Below are 17,166 nucleotides of genomic sequence, written 5' to 3'. Positions count from 1 at the left end.
TATTTTTTAGATAATTTTTGGGGCATTTCGCCTTTATTTATTTTTATATAGGACAGTAGGCAGACAGGAAAGGTTCGAGTCGGCCGTGCGAAGGGCCGAGCCTTCGTGGTATGCGTACTAGCAGGACGCACGAGGATATTTAAGTGTTAAAATAAATGTTCTTCAATAAACTATACTGCAAATTTTTCTGAGACTTTATGACACAACTCGCCCCCCCACACACACACACCAGCTTTATGTTGATTGACAGCTGAAACATTTCTAAATCCAGACAGGTCAAACTTTTTACAGCGGGATTTTTGCCAAACAGCATTCTCTCTCTCTCTCTCACTGTCTCTCTATGTCGCTCACTCAAAGGAAAGCCAGGCTACCTTCAGGTAGCCTGGGTAAACCCAGCCTCCACGTGACCTCTATGTGCTATCAGTCACGAAGAAACTTATGCTACAGGCATAGCCTGTGACGTCATGTTGAAGGCTGGGTTTACCCAGGCTAACCTTCAGGTACAGTCAATTAAATTCAGCTTAGGGTGTGTAGTTTACCATGTAAGCTTCAGTCCTCCCACAGTAACCCTGGTACAAATCCAGCATGCAGGATTTTGTTGCATGTTCTTCTCTCTTCCTCTCTCTCTCTCTGTCTCTCCCACAAGCATAAAATGTCTGAAATAAAAAAAACATAAAGGAAGAGCTTTAAGAGACTTTATGACACCCCCCCCCCCCCCCACACACACACACCAGCTTTATGTTGATTGACAGCTGAAGTGTAACACAAAACCATAAAACCAGGTCAAACTTTTTACAGTGGGATTTTTGTCAAACTCCGTTCTCTCTCTCTCACACACTGTCTCTCTATGTTGCTCACTCAAAGGAAAGCCAGGCTACCTTCAGGTGAAACCAGGAAATTGTTATACTGTATTGTTGCTTTTAATCAATTTAGAAAGGTGATCTAGAGTCTAAATTGATGTTTGGAATTCCAGAAATTAATCTCTTGCCATAACTGAGTCTACTTAACTATTTCTAAATTGACTAAAAGCTAAAATATACAGTAGCCTTTTCCAGATTTTGACATAGCCAGGCACTTCAAAAGTCATATAGAGAAAAATACTGCATCAGTGGCACTGCCTTTGTGGTTCACTGTCTATGTCAGCTGCCTTCAGAGGGAGAGGTTGTGAGTTCTAATCTGGGATGTGCACAGACTGAACTTTCATCTGTGGTTTTTTAGGCAGCAAAGTTATTTGTATTTGAATTAAAGTGGAAATAGGCATAACAATATTCTTTTAGTTTTTATTACACTTCACTCAATTAATTTGAGGATATTAAAGGCTAAAGACAGGACGGTGCTGTAATATCCATCCGTCCATCGGGAATCAAACCGATAGCCCACCTGTCAGGTAGCAACACAGACACAGTGACTCAGCCTGCTGAGCTATGAGCTGTTTGGAGCTCACCTTCTGAATTCTACACATTGTGTTCACACTGACAACAACACAGCATAAATAGTGAGATAGATTGGAATTGAACAAGTGAGCAGCTGTTTATCTGACTGAGCTAGAGTCAGAGAATGATGAGACTCCTACATCAGCTTATTTCTATCAGTGTTCAAACTACTGATGATAAAAAAAAATAGCAACACTGGTGCTGTCTGAGGCAGGGTTGGAACAAAGAACCTTTGGATATCACACAACATACACATTTTTATCTGAGTGAGCTATAGCCCAATTCCTCTTACAATGCTTTCATATTGTAGCTTTAAACCTTGATCTGTGACTGTGGAAGTAGATCTGACAGGAAGGAGATAACAGAGGAATATGAGCGTGCGATTTGAAAAAGAAAGTTGCGCTTCACAATTAGGAAGTTCTTTACTTCGGACTTAAGAGCCTGAAAATCTTCTGTAAATATCCTGCAGTCTCTTTTTTAAAGATGATTTTTGGGGGGCATTTCTGCCTTTATTTAGATAGGACAGTAGGCAGACAGGAAAGGTGCTCCTGCAGTCTTTGATATGTCACCTGGACCAGATCTTTCCAGGTACTAAATCGGCTGGGATCCTGTAGATCTGGATGCTGATTGATCTGTGTGAGGCCACCAAACAGGTTTCCTCAAGTCAGGGAGTGGTGTGTGTGTGTGTGGTGAACAGGCCATTGTTCAGAGGGCAAAAGCTCTGTTCCATCTGTGAGCTTCTGTCAGCTGTTTTTACTCTGGTGGTTTTGGCTCCAGTTTGGATCTTCTTATCAGTTTCTCATCTTGCTGCTGATTCCTCTGATCCATGTCCACTGCCAAGGCTATAAAGACCATGTGCTAAAACTGAGGGACTGCTGGTTACACTTCAAGCCATGGCAATGTTTCAAGGGTGTAGTTGATGTGCAGATGATTGAATGGCAAATGATGACGGTTTTATGATGGCTTTTAGACACTTAACAAAAATATTTTCTCTAGTGGCAAATAAATAAGAAGTTACCCTGGCCCAGCAATCAAATCACCTGGCCTAATGGACAAGGTGTATGATTTTGGATCAGAAGACCGAGGGTTTTAGTCCCTTTGTGGTAAACTTTCTAGTTCAGCAATTCCAGAAGTTTCTTTTAGAGCTTCAGGCATTATACTCTGATTGGTAGTAGGCCTAGTTGTCAGTTTGTGACATGGTTTTTCTACGAAAAAGGTGCACATAATGCTTAAAGCTGGGGGAGCGCGAGACGAGAGAGACAAACAACATTACATCATATTTGTCTGTCATGCATTCAAATTAAAGTAACTAGCCTGTTTTGAAAATGTAAGGAGAGAAAGTAGATATTTGTGTTAAATTGTATGGAGTAAAAGTAAAAAGTTGTCAGAAAAATAAATACTCAGTAAAGTACAGATACTTGAAAATCCTACTCAAGTACAGTAACAAAGTATAGTGTACTTAGTTACTTCCCATCTCTGGGTTTAGGCATGAGGAGTGATGATTGGTTAGGTTAATATCAGGGTAAGAAAAAGCCCACAATGGAAAGAAGCCTTTTGATTGATTGACTTTATTCATAGTTATAGAGACAAGATCCAAGGGATAGCATGTAAAAGTGTAAACACTCCAACATGGTCCCTGATGTTTTATTGTGTTCTCAACCTCAATTTTTTTTTTTAATGTACTGTATGTATTCCTGCTGGGCAGTTGTATATGTATCTTTTTATCAATTACCAAATAAATTCAATCAATCAACCATTCAAAGGGCTTATTTCCATTGTGTACTTTTTCTTACCCTGATATTAACCTAACCAATCATCACTCCTCATTCCTAAACCTAACCAATCATCACTCATCACGCCTAAAACCCAACTAATCATCACGCCTAAACCTAACCAATCACTCCTCATGCCTAAACCTTTGCATGTGAAAGTTTTTGCCATTGCCTTGTGGTCACTTGTGTATATATATACATACCAAATCTATGTCTATCTATATCTATTTATATTCTTTGGCCAAATTAATTAAAAAACTTCATTTATTTTGAATGTGCTAACATGCTGCATGCCATATCTGGTTTTATTTGGGGGGGGGGGGGACTCATGAAAATCGACTATTTTCTTAGCACCCCCACATAATGGTCTAGCCTCCCCCAAGCCCCCCCCCTGGAGTTGTGCCTGTTGCTTTAATTTTATTGCCCAAAATTGTAGTTTGTAGTTTGAGTAGTTAAACTACACAAAAAATACCAAAAATTAGTTTAACTACTTGACTCACACCAATGCACTTAGAAAATGTATAACTATCTGGGTGACGGGTGACTCACCCGGCTGGCTTCCCATAGACCCCTTGAGTGAGATCCCAGGTATATCGTTTACAAGAACATAAGAACCTTAGGTGGCTGGCGGCACCACTTCGTAATGTTGATTATATTTTTTGTTTTGTTTTTCATTTCTTTCCCCTGTGTCTGAGCCCGTTTGTCTGTTTTGTCTTGTTTGTTTCTATAAAAATTTAAAATGTGAAAATAAAATAAAATAAACTACTTGACTCACTACGCAAATATGAATGTAGTTGAACTACCAGCAAACTACTGAAAAATGTAGTTAAACTACGTAGTTCAACTACATGTAGTTCACTACTCCCCAACACTGCTTATGGGTTGGCCTACAAACATGTCATTCCTGTGGTACTCTATATGATTCTACAATACAATAAATATGAACTCAAACAAGCCGCATTATAGTCATCACACTGAGTGGGCGATATCCGATTTTTTATAAACGCCCATATCGGTAAACCTTCATCTGAATGCAGCTGCATGAACTCATTGAAATGCGGAGGATTTGCAGTATGTTTCCAGATGCTCCATAGACCTCAAACAGCGGATGCATCCCTCGCAAAGTCCAAATCAGTCAAAGCTCTTCCCAGTGGTTTTGTATTCAAGATCAGCTATGACGGTTCCAGTCCTGTTAATCTGCTCCATCAACCAGCACCACCAGCGTGCCCCATACTGAGACCATTACTCCCCGTCCACCCACTCAATGCTTTTGGAACAAATAAATACGACAAGTTTATACAAAACATATGATTCCAACAACCCAAATCTGAATGTCCTTCAGTTCTTTTTTGTTTATTACCGTTAAAAAGCTTCACAGCGAAATGCTCTCTTCCTCTTTGCACATGAGACACCCATTAAGGCCAGTGGCAAACATGAGACGCATTTCATAACAGGTTTTATATCACGGTGCAGAGACAAGACATCAGCTTAGCACTGAGGAACATGAAAACAGACGGCTAACAAAGTACAAAACACATGTGAGGTTCAAAAAGGACTTTGGACAGATTAAAGAACTGAAAGAAAAAAATACATATGATTGTATAAATAAAGTGTGCGTCTGCATGTGTGAGTTGACGTTGAGCAGGATGGAGCTGCTGCCTTAAAGTGCTGTTGGAGATATGGCAATTAACGAGTTCAGCACACAATGACCCCAACAATGTGGAAAAGAGGAATGGGAAAGTGGGAATTTTCCATTTATTATACATCACACCAGGAGCATTCAAGTACGTGACCAGCTTTATTTAAAGGGCCATTTTGCCTATTTTCAACCAGCTTGTGTATCATTACAAAATCGGTAGTATAAATGTTCAACTTCCCTCCATCTCGCAGAACTTCCTGGTCCAAAAATGTCATAATGATGTCATTTGCTCCAGGAAGTTGTGTGAATAAAGGTAGAGAGAGCAATAATGATATTGATGTTGATGGTGACAGTAATGGTGACACCATGGCAAAACTGCTCTGAATGACATCATTATGACATCATTTGGACCAGGAAGTTCTGTGAATGAAGGGGGAGCTCTCAGTCCAGGCAAGACAGAGGAAAGTGAAAGATTGTTCATTTGCATATATACTACTGATTTTGTAATGATATAAAGCTGGTTGAAAATAAGCAAAGTGGCCCTTTAAAACTTCCGTCAGAATTCAGAGGTTTGGGGAGGATCTGGAAGGCATCGTGAGCCTTGTGAGGCAAGAGTGTGTGAGGTCATTTGAGGTTGAGCAGGATAGACCTGAGGTTGAGGCAGAGGAACGTGTGTGTGTGGCTGGTTTGGTGTTGGAGCTCCTGGATCTGCAGGTGGAGGGAGGAGGTCTCAAACAGACAACGGTTCTTCCTGAACAAAATGACAGAAGACAACACATTAACAACCACCTGTTAGTCCAAGGACATGACATTAGAAATGTAGATGGCAGACAGAGGGCCTTTTTGGCTGAATCTAGGGCCATATGAAATTGGTTTTATTTTTTTCCCAAATCTGTTTTCTTTTCCCCAATTCAATTTTTTCCATTTGAATTTGAATTTAGGGGTTAGGATTTATTTTTATTTTTATGACTTTGTTCTCTCAAACAGCCATCCAAAGTGAAAACAAAGCTGTGAAGTGATGTAAGATTCATCTCACCCCAATGAAAAACAGAATTATTTCTTTAGACCTATTTTACAATTATGAAACCATTTAGCTTACTACAATAATTAAGTTTACTTTTGATTTTGATAATTAGGTCTACATTTGATCAATTTCAGACAAATTATGGAAAATTCTACAATATCCCATGTTTTATAGTTGATTCCATTTTTATTACCAAATTCCATGATTCCATCAATTTTTTCCATTTTGTGAAAATCATATGCCCCTAGCTGAATTTTGCATAAGGGTATAAAGTGTTTTTTATTGACCCAAAATATAGTCTGTGGCCCCTATCGTTGCATCGGCGTTGTTTCTAGGCCGAGCGCCTGGCGCAGCGCAAATCAGTGGGCGTGGACCAGCGCACTTGATATCGTCGTGCTGGCGCTAAACGCAGCCTAAAGCATTACAACCACGCCTTTTAAGCGTAAAATTATGCACCGTCATGCTCATTGGATAAGTGCAATAAACGAATCGCACGCTTGCCTTTTTAGCTCCAATTCCAGTGGTCCCGCAAAACCTGACGAAAGCCAAGCGCTCTGCCCCCCCCCCCCCTCCCTTCATCCAGTCTGTCTGTCTCCATTATAGGCTATTATTCCATATTATTATGCTTCTCAAACCAATCTAACTGCAGTTTAAATACTGCAAGCATGTAAATACGCTACACTATAGCAAGATCAAAGTGAAAAGAATGTTCTAAAGGCATCAGCTAGAAAAATATAGCCTATCCCTATATGATGAGATTAATTTTATATTGGTGAAAGTTTGTCCAGAACGATATCGTTTTCTCTCCCCTGCTGCAGGTAGAATGATGCACATAAATATACCCTACATTATGTAAAGTCATTGCATAAATGTGTTTTTATTGTAAAACTAAATGTGAAGTAGGGCCAAGTTATTGGAGCGGACATCACAGTATAGCACATGACAGTAGAAAGCGTTCCGCAGCGCGTTCCGCTGTCACTTATCTAAATCACGTTAAATCGACAAGAGATATATATAGGCCCAGGAGGACATGTATGTTTCACATAGGGTGGTGTATTCATTTCGATGTTTCATTTGGTCCAATATTGAAATGTGTACAATTGCAGGTTGTGTTACCATTACACATTAATTTAGATCGACCTTTTATATCTATTTAGCCTCATTTGGTTGCTATTTAGTAGCGAAATGGAGAAGCACAATGCATGCTGGGACAGGCCAGACAACTTACAACTTATTTTTCCTATATGGGAAGTGTGTTGTGCCTGTCTAAGCGAGGGAGTCAGAGAGAGAGAGAGAAGGGTGACAGAGAAGAGGCAGAAGAGCACTGGCGCACTGAATAGGCCTGGTTTCAGAGAGAGACAGAGAAGGGTGACAGGGGAGAGGCAGAAGAGCACTGGCGCACTGAATAGGCCTGGTTTTCAAAGGCGCAAAGCGCTAAATTTACGCCAGGTGCGAAGATATCAGTACGCCGAGATTTAAGGCCGACACGCCCACTTTGGCCCATTCTGGGACTGCGCCAAGCCCATTCGGCCTAAAGCGCATTTGGCAGCGTAAAGCCATATTGATATCGTCCCAAAACAGGCGCAAGGCATGTTTTTTTGCGGTTAAGGCCCGTTTTAGCGCCGAAGGCCTGTGGGAGAATAGGGCCCTGTATACCTTGCTTCATAAAACCACCTGCTGACCAGCTGTCAGCCTTGAGCAATTTTCATTACAGGGGGTATTATGTGTGAACATACCTCTCGATTACAAAAATGTGATGAGCAAATCTTTTAATTAACCCTATTAGACAATACTAGGGGTCGACCGATATCAGTTTTTCAGGGCCGATACCGATATCGATTATTGGTAATCAAAATGACCGATAGCCGATATTTGGAACCGATATACATTTGCAGTAAAAATACAAATCTTGGTGTCAAAATTTTAAATAACACAACTCGTTGTGGAAATGCATTTTCCTCAGTTTATCTAACTGCAATATTAATTGAAAATATTCACATTAAAGTGTTGATCTGTGTGTGTGTGTGTGTGTGTGTGTGTGTGTGTGTGTGTGTGTGTGTGTGTGTGTGTGTGTGTGTGTCACAACCTATAACCTGTTCCCATTTCCATGTGTATGCTCACTCTAGTGGAGACTTGGGAACATCAACTGTGGAGACAAGGGTGTATTCACACCTCTAGGTCGTTTGGCTTTGGTTGGATTCAGGGGCTTAATCTATACAATTGTTGCATTTGTGCCTTGGTTTGTTTGTGTTCACACAGCCACAAATCAAACCGGTAAATACAGTAAGAAAGCAACACATCTGACTACAGTGTGTAGGCTCCAATAAAACAGGACAGGTTGCTGATATGGGATGGGATTCATGGCTTCTGTTCAGATATGAAAGACGACATGTTTCCAACCATATAAAGTTAGTCAGACTTTTCTAGTAGAACAATGTAGCCTACTATATCTTATACTGAAGTAGAACCATACTGTAACTGTAGTAGCCTAGGCTACATTACAGGTTCATTTGAACAAAACATTAATTAGAGCAGCTTATGGAATTTATAAATGTCCTTTGTAGCAGTGTAGAGACTAAATATCTGCAAATGACATCTCAAAGACAGGATGCTGTTGAGAAATATTTGAGGCTGTCTTCAATTCTGCTAAAACAGCATTGGAGAGTTTTATGCTGTTGGTATCCTATTTTATGGTTAAGTAGCCTATATTTGCATGCCTACTCATGGCTGCAGACAGTAGTGTCACGAGCAGAGCCGTGATCCCAGTCTCATCTCTCTCTCTCACACAGCTGCAGATGGTTAAGTGACGTTAACGAGCAGGCAACTTTGTGCAAGCCGTGTGCCGTGTGCTCTCTCGTCTCTCTCTCTCTCCCTCTCTTTATCTATCTCTCCCTCTCTCTCTGCCTCGCGCAAATGCGGGACATCCTCTCAATTTGCGGGACGTGTGAAAAGTGTTGAAAATGCGGCGCAGTCCAGCACAAAGCGGGACAGATGGTCACTTATCACTGCAAGAAAGTGCATTCGGCGGATTTCAACTCACGCTTCTATCAAACCTACCATATCTCCACGCTTAATTTGCACTGCATGCCATGCAGCCAGGGAGCGCTTCATACGAATCATCTACTAATAAGAATGATAGATCAGACGATTGTGGTGTTTATGCAATGTCAGCCTAGATAACTATGATGTTTATTCACTTTATTGCAAGCTTGGCAGCCTGCTGCGGACTGCGGACTGTCAGTCAGTCCGCTGCGCTGCACAGACCCACACGGCACGCTGTTGAATGAAGGCACAAGGCAGCTCGGATTTCATCTGAGAAGCCCTCTGATAGGCTAATACTCACCAATCAGATAGCGCTGTGGGCAGGACATTTGCACAGCAGCAACACAGAGAAACACACAGGCTGTTAGAGCTGCATTCTGAGCCAATAGCGCATTTTTTAATTAATTTATTATATCGGCAAACAGCCAATGAAAATGCCGATACAGATAATCGGCAAAATGCTGAATATCGGCCATAATAATCGGCCAAACCGATAATCGGTCGACCCCTAGACAATACTGACCAAAAATCCAGATATTTTGTTAATAAAATGTCCAATCATAGTCCAATCACGTAGGAGGAATAGCGCATCGATTTTGCATGCACGTCAGCTAATCAGGGTCAGCAGTTTCACGGCAGAACGCATAGATACAGTCGCTCTGTGTGGGAACGCCCACAAAATGTTACTTCCGGTAGCGTTGTGTATATCACAATATATCACAATGATCTGACAGACCAGCAGAAGGCCCCGCAGATCCACAAGAAGTCCTTGAGGCACCCGGAGTCTCAGTGCATCCCCAATCGCCATCTCAGTCAACATGGTGAGTTCAAATAACATCACAAATAACATACGCAAGCACCTATGTCCCCTGTCTGCCTGGGCTGGGGTAGCAGCTAAATGCTAGCTGTGCTGCCTGGGGAAAACGGGAGGATTTCCCCCACGCTTTCCTCTATGACGAGACACCGCCTGAAAGTATAAAAGCAGCGGTCACAGTCAGTGACCAAGGAGTGGCAGGTCACCAGCTATGTGCTCCACCTGTGATCATGTAACCAGAGTTACAATGCGTAACCTTCATTATATTTCTCACAGGCTCCGCCCAGTAGCTCCATCTGCCTACTGGGGTGGAGCCCGATCAGTACACCTCTGATGCAACAACAGCACCACAACACTGCCGAGTCACCACAACACTGTAGAGTCACCACATTACTGCCGAGTCATCATAACACTAGTCTCGCTTTCCAGACTCTCACTCTTACAGCCATCCACCGAAAGTACCATGCAGGCTGGCTTCATTGCACAATCCACATCAATCGTTTCAGCATGTAGCAACGATCTAGCGGCTAGCGCTGCTGCTGTTGTTATTGTTGTTTCAAAGAGGCGCATGCATTTGAGATCGGCAGATTCAACACGCACAGCAGCGGAGGCATTTGAGATCGGCAGATTCAACACGCACAGCAGCGGAGGCATTTGAGATCCACAGATTTGACACGGAGGGAGCGGAAAGGAAATCTGTATATGGTAGAGCTTGGAGGGAGCGGAATGGGATTTCCATCCGGCACAGAGTTGAAAAAACGTAACAAAACACAATATATTAGCTTTTTTAAATCACAATAATATTGTATCATAAGTATCATGATAATATCGTATTGTGCGGATTCTGGTGATTCCCACCCCTAAAGTATATATGGCCTGCATTTATATAGCGCTTTTATCCAAAGCGCTTTACAATCAGTAGGTAGTCTACATTCACCCATTCATACACCGATGGCGGCAGGCTGCCACGCAGGGTGCCTACACACCATCGGGAGCAATTTGGGGTTCAGTATCTTGCCCAAGGACACTTCGACATGCAGACTGGAGGAGGCGGGAATCGAACCACCGACCTCTTTGATCCAAAGCGACTAGTGGACAACCCGCTCTACCTCCTGAGCTACAGCCGCCCGTATATATGCCGCCGTATATATGCAGTCACTTGGCAAATGTCACATTTGTCGAGAAATATTATCTAGATCCTTGAATATTATTTGTGTGTGTGTGTGTGTGTGTGTGTGTGTGTGTGTGTGTGTGTGTGTGTGTGTGCGCGCGTGTGTGTGTGCGCGTGCATCTACCTAATGCTGGAGAGTTTCTGGAGGAGGATGGAGAGCTTGTCCAGTGATGGGAGCTCTAGACGAGGGTTCTTCAGGAGCTGGGAGGCCGCGTAGAAAAACTCCTCGCAGCTACATGCCTCCAGGAAGGCAGCTAGGAAGCCCCCACACACACACACACACACACACACACACACACACACACACACAAGCACACACACAAGCACACACACACACACAAAAATGAGCGCATTTTAGTACATTTTCTATTTAAAAAGGCCATACTTATTTCAGACTATTTCTTAACTGGATTTTAAGATTTCAGCAAGAAATTCAATATGTTGTCTGCTGATAGTTTCACTGCAATATGACCGTTAACTAGACCAATATGCACATATCAGTATCGACAATCGGACAGTTCGGAATCGGAGGAGTTGGAAAATATTGGCGTATCAGATATCGACAAAAAGAAAACAAATCTATTATATAAATCTCCAGCAGCCCAGCACTGCCTGAGAGGCTCGCTAACCTTTGGAAAATAAATGTGTGGATAAAAGTATAATCTTGTCCAGAAAATAGAACTGCTGCGAAACAAATGTACATGTTGAGATAAATCGCCAGCCTGCTGAGCCAGCTCACTGGCAAACTGCTAGACTTTATTTATTTTTGGAGGTATTTTGGTCACTTCATCCCCTTCATACGTGAATACGACATGAGTCGTATATTCACAACATGTTAAGTGGAAACTTTCTGATAGTTTCCAGTTCACGACTTGTGACGTGTCTTTCTTAAGTCTCATATTTTTTCCTCTGTCATTATGCCTTCGCATTTCCTGCATTAACGTAGAGCCGCTCACTAGCTAGCGTTAGCTAAGTAGTTAGCCTCGGTGGCTTCTAGTCAATTGCGCATGCTCTCACGTCATGACCACTTGAATGCCAAGCATGTCGCGTACAGTGTACGCCGTACACGACTTCCGGTCTCGTAAACACGAGTTCACGACTTCGAAATGAAGGCCGCATTTATTTGACAGGACAGTAGTAGGACAGGAAAGATAGGGAGAGAGAAGAGGGACATGACATGCGGCAAAGGGCCACGGCTCGGATTCGAACCCGTCCGGCCGCGGGAAGATAAGCATTTATGGTACGTGCTCTGCCAGGTGAGCCCTGGGGCGCCCCAACTGCCAGACTTTATTTTAAAATGGTACAATTCTTCTCAGTTGCTTAACGTAGCCCTGAAAGCTGCTGAGATGACTGGATTTATAGGCTGCCTTTACTCTCACTATTTACCTTGATTTATACCAGTGCCTCCCACCACATGACTCCTATGAAATCCACATGTGAGCAGTAATGGCTTGTCCGAGCTAGCATCAATCATTGGGAGCGGGGCGGGGCGGGGCGAGGGTGAATGTTAGAGGCGGTCAGAATGGCGGACTTGGATAAAAAAAAAAACCCCACCTCCACAGCCCCCCTCTGGATCTTTAACACATTAAGTGCCAGAGACGGACTAATTCGTCTTACATAATCCAGCGCTTAAGTGCCAAGGACGGACTAACTCGTCTTACATAAAGATTTTTTTTTTTTGACAGTGGGACATCAATCAACCCCTTTTACATCTTCGAGATAAGTATTTGCAGCAAGAGCATGTGTGTAATCTATTTTACCGACCACTAAGTGGCGACAGAGACCGAGAGAAGTCACAGCCACGGGACCCAAAAGCCACAAAAGCAGCCGCCTCGCCCGGACACACACACACAGAACGGACAGAGATCCCTTCCCCCCAGAGCCGCGCAGCAACGCGCGAACACACACACACACACACACACACACACACACACACACACACACACACACACACACACACACACCGCGGAAGCAAGCCATTCAAGGAAATGGCGACGCGATTTTACAGTAATCCATATCCATTTCAGACTCGTCTTGCCCGACAGGCAAGCAGGCAGGCAGGCACGCAGACAGACAGGCAGGCAGCACAACGCGCTTCTGACACGCCCGCTGAAGCCAGGAGGAAGGAGGAGAAGACACACGGAGGGAGGAGTTTGAATGAGAGGGGTGTTTCCTGTTGTTATGGAGGAAATTACTGTTCAAAACTATTGTTTAGAATGTCTGACGGTCTTACTGATGCCAAAAATGAATGGTTAAAGTGACTGTTTCACAAAAAGCCATTTATCTCTGAATAAATTTCCAGACGCTGAAACCATGCTGTACTCAACGGCTAATATCTACATAACTACTAACTCTGCAAACTAACTCTTTTAGACAGAGAAAGCACACATTCTATTAGTTATTTTTAGATGATTGATGTTCATGAATTCTTAACAGAAAATAATCCTCGGCTGTTCTAAAATGAGCCAGAATCGTCAAAAACACCCCTGGCACAACTTACCTACAGGAATGAAAACATGGCTGGCACCCAATGTGTTAATAGGAGGCCAAACGAGGCGCTGGAGCTGGACGAGGAGCAGAGCATAGCTGCAGTCTGTTCCCACGGAAAGCCCAGGCCATGGCAAGGTTACGAGCCGTATCATTGAAGGCTTGGCGTGCGCCGATACACAGCAGAGCCATGTGCCAGAGGCGGCCGTGCCAGGGGGGGGGGGGGGGGGTGTCTTGGATGTGTTTCTAGGGGACTATATGTCCGTTAGGCCGGCTGATTACTGGGTTTTACGGGCCAGTAATGAGGGGAGAGGGGAGAGGGGAGAGAGAGGGGGGGAGAGTCACACCTGAAGGTCACCCATAAAAAAGAGAGAGGGAAAAAGGTTGTACACAACGTTCACACGCTCATACTGTCCGCACTCATACTGTCATAACTAGGCTGCATGGATAATGTACAGGCACACGCCACTTTCATGGGTAATGTTCAGTCACACATGCAGTTGGCTGCCTGAGGTTATTATAGTCTTGCATTTTTCATAAATTTTAATTTTAATTTCGTTTTGACTTTAGTTTTTATTAGTCTCAGTGGTAGTTTGAGTCTCTCTTTTTTTAATATGGGCTATTTGTCATGGGCAAGATTAAAAAAGGTCAGAAAAACTACTATTATTAATAAAAACTCAACACAACAATAACCATTAAACAATATATAATGTATATTAACTTAAGACAGATGAACAAACTTAAAACAAAAGACTATAAAAGATGTGTGTCAGTCAGTGTGTCATTAACCAGAATCCAGCCAAAATGCTAAAATACTAATACTACTGTAGGCTTATGTATGAAATATTAACACTACTGTAGGCTTATGTATGAAATACATACTAAGACTACTGTAGGCTTATGTATGAAATAAATACTAATACTACTGTAGGCTTATGTATGAAATATTAATACTACTGTAGGCTTATGTATGAAATATTAACACTACTGTAGGCTTATGTATGAAATACATACTAAGACTACTGTAGGCTTATGTATGAAATATTAATACTACTGTAGGCTTATGTATGAAATATGAATACTACTGTAGGCTTATGTATGAAATACATACTAAGACTACTGTAGGTTTATGTATGAAATAAATACTAATACTACTGTAGGCTTATGTATGAAATACATACTAATACTAGTGTAGGCTTATGTATGAAATACATACTAATACTAGTGTAGGCTTATGTATGAAATACATTGACAAAATACTAATACTACTGTAGGCTTATGTATGAAATACTAAAACTACTGTAGGCTTATGTATGAAATACTAAAACTACTGTAGGCTTATGTATGAAATACTAAAACTACTGTAGGCTTATGTATGAAATACTAAAACTACTATAGGCGTATGTATGAAATACTAAAGCTACTGTAGGCTTATGTATGAAATACTAAAACTACTGTAGGCTTATGTATGAAATATATTGACAAAACATTAATACTACTGTAGGCTTATGTATGAAATACTAAAACTACTGTAGGCTTATGTATGAAATACATTGACAAAGTCAAAAACTACAGACATTTTCTCTATAATTTTACCTAGTTGGAATAGTTTCTAGCTGAAACAGTTTCAGTTAGTTATTGTTTTTTGTAAAGCCTCTAATTTGTTTGATTTCAGCTCACAATCTTTTTTAACATCTAGTTTTCGTTATTTCATTCGTTTTGGTTAGTTTTCATAAACGATAAACTCGCACACACGCAAGTTCCCCCTCAACAGCGGTATGTTTTACTGGCCCTGACCACTGTCTGGTGTGCAGTGGGTCTGTTAACTACCAAACTCCTTCATAGAGATTCAGCTTCCAAGGTCACATATGGACCTACTTTCTGTCTGAATGTATATTTGTGTGCCGGCCTCTCTCTGTCCCCGCCCTGTGTTAAGTCCCAGGCCAGAGAGAGGTGCCTTTTTTTCCTGGGGTGTCACTGTAAAGAACCCCCCCGTAAATCACGGTGCGGACGAGGACCGCTCACCCCTCTGCTCCCTACTGTTTGAAGTCTCCCTCAAGGCCAACATACTCCTTTACGGAACCTCCAGGAAACAGATGGCTGTCCGTCTGTGTTTGTCGAGCCACATGTGTGTCAAATCTCCTGCACATAAAAAGGATGAGACTACCCATCAGATCACAGGCCAGTGGTGCTGAAACCTCTTTTTGGCTCCAGGTTACATTTTTCCTTTAACAGCCTGAGGGGGGGCTTTCTGTGAAGCAGGTAAGGTGTAAATGGGGACCAGTCGCAAGCCAAGAAGCTATGCCAGTAATGTTCATGGAGTTATGTCAGACATGGCCCACCCTTTCCACAACGATACCATGGTCATTTTGAAAGGATTCCCATGCAGGTCTGTCAAAGTATGGAAAATGAAATTGAATTTTTTTTGTAAAATCTGGAAAAATTAATGAAACCCATTGTTGGTCTGGTACACATAGACTGTAGTTTTACGTCACTTCCATGTCACTGCACTATTAATTGAGTTCTAGTGAAGGTTAGTCTCACATAGCTAGACCTATCCTCACCAGTGTTGGGGGTAACTCATTACAAAAGTAACATATTACATGTAATATATTACTTTTAGCAGTAACTCAGTAATATAACTTATTACTTATAGGATTTCAGTAATATTATACCAGTTACTTTGTCAAGTAACTCAAGTTACAAATTGAGTTACATTTGATTAAATCAAAGCACATATTTCAAAAAGATACAATCATTTCCTAATCAAACTGTGTGTTTTTATGCAAATAACCACTATAGATGACAATAAGAAAGGAAAATAATAACATTTAGAATTTTGGACTGTTTACACTGATTTCAAGGTGGTTGAAATTATTTTTCGGGATGGTTCCGGGGCGGTAATGTCATTCTGCTGCTGCTGTTATTTTGGTGAAAGTAATGCAAAAGTAGTGTAATAAGTAATGAGTTACTCTACACAGAAAGTAATATTGTAAAGTAACTTATTACTTTCAAATGAAAGTAACTAGTAATATGTAGTATATTACATTTTGAAAGTAACTTGCCCAACACTGATCCTCACACTGTTTTAGCGCTGGAGAAAGGTCTGGCTGAACCCATATCATTCCGTTATATTATTTCATGGCATGGTGAGTACACGGGTCACAGCATGTACCGTACATGTGAGTGTTTCTGGTGCTGTTGGAATGTGTCTTTTGGGCGGGGATAGGCAGCTGTTCCATAGACTGCCATTGTAGCGCTAAGCTAAGTAGCAGAGAGAGCTCTACCGCTGATTCTCTGCACGCAGAGTGAAAATGAAGGCATGTACATTCTAGTTTTAATATCGGCAATATGGCAAATGGCCTAAACTCTCCTTTTAAATAATACAAGGTAAGGTACAGCCACTGTAGCTGGGTTTGCATTCAAGTATGATATAGCAAATAGCAGAGCTGAGTGAACACAGCAAAATGTGTCATTCTTCAGTAGTTTTTTCTTTATTTTTTGTGACCTGTCAAATGTTTGCGTAACATTCATTTGATAGTATGTTAACTTGTCAATGGAGCTGCTCTAGGATTTCTTTTCATTTAATGGCATCACCAAGAAGTCTTCCGTCTCTAATTTCTTAGTTGGGTAGACTCGTCCGTATTCACAGAAATAGGAGGATAACATGAGTGGTGTTTTTCTTTTTCTGTTACTCTTAGGTGAGGTTATATTTTTGCTGAGAATGATTGACCACACACACACACACACACACACACACACACACACACACACACACACACAC

General features: G+C 41.8%; 1 protein-coding gene across 1 annotated transcript in view; it reads right to left on the bottom strand.

Moving 5' to 3' along the window:
- Nucleotides 1-5,276: 5,276 nt before the first annotated feature.
- The window catches only part of ccdc138 (coiled-coil domain containing 138), a 34,091-nt gene continuing 22,201 nt past the window's right edge, over nucleotides 5,277-17,166 (bottom strand). The window contains exons 11-12 of the mRNA XM_083639533.1: nucleotides 11,020-11,149; nucleotides 5,277-5,595 (exon numbers count right to left, since the gene is read on the bottom strand). Coding sequence (XP_083495659.1) covers nucleotides 5,469-5,595; nucleotides 11,020-11,149 — 257 coding nt within the window. The 3' untranslated portion in view covers nucleotides 5,277-5,468. The remainder of the gene's footprint in view (nucleotides 5,596-11,019; nucleotides 11,150-17,166) is intronic.

The sequence above is a fragment of the Poromitra crassiceps genome (genome assembly GCF_964638095.1).
Source record: "Poromitra crassiceps genome assembly, chromosome: 6".
NCBI classification, from domain to species: domain Eukaryota; kingdom Metazoa; phylum Chordata; class Actinopteri; order Beryciformes; family Melamphaidae; genus Poromitra; species Poromitra crassiceps.
This window is presented reverse-complemented; position numbering and strand designations above follow the sequence as displayed.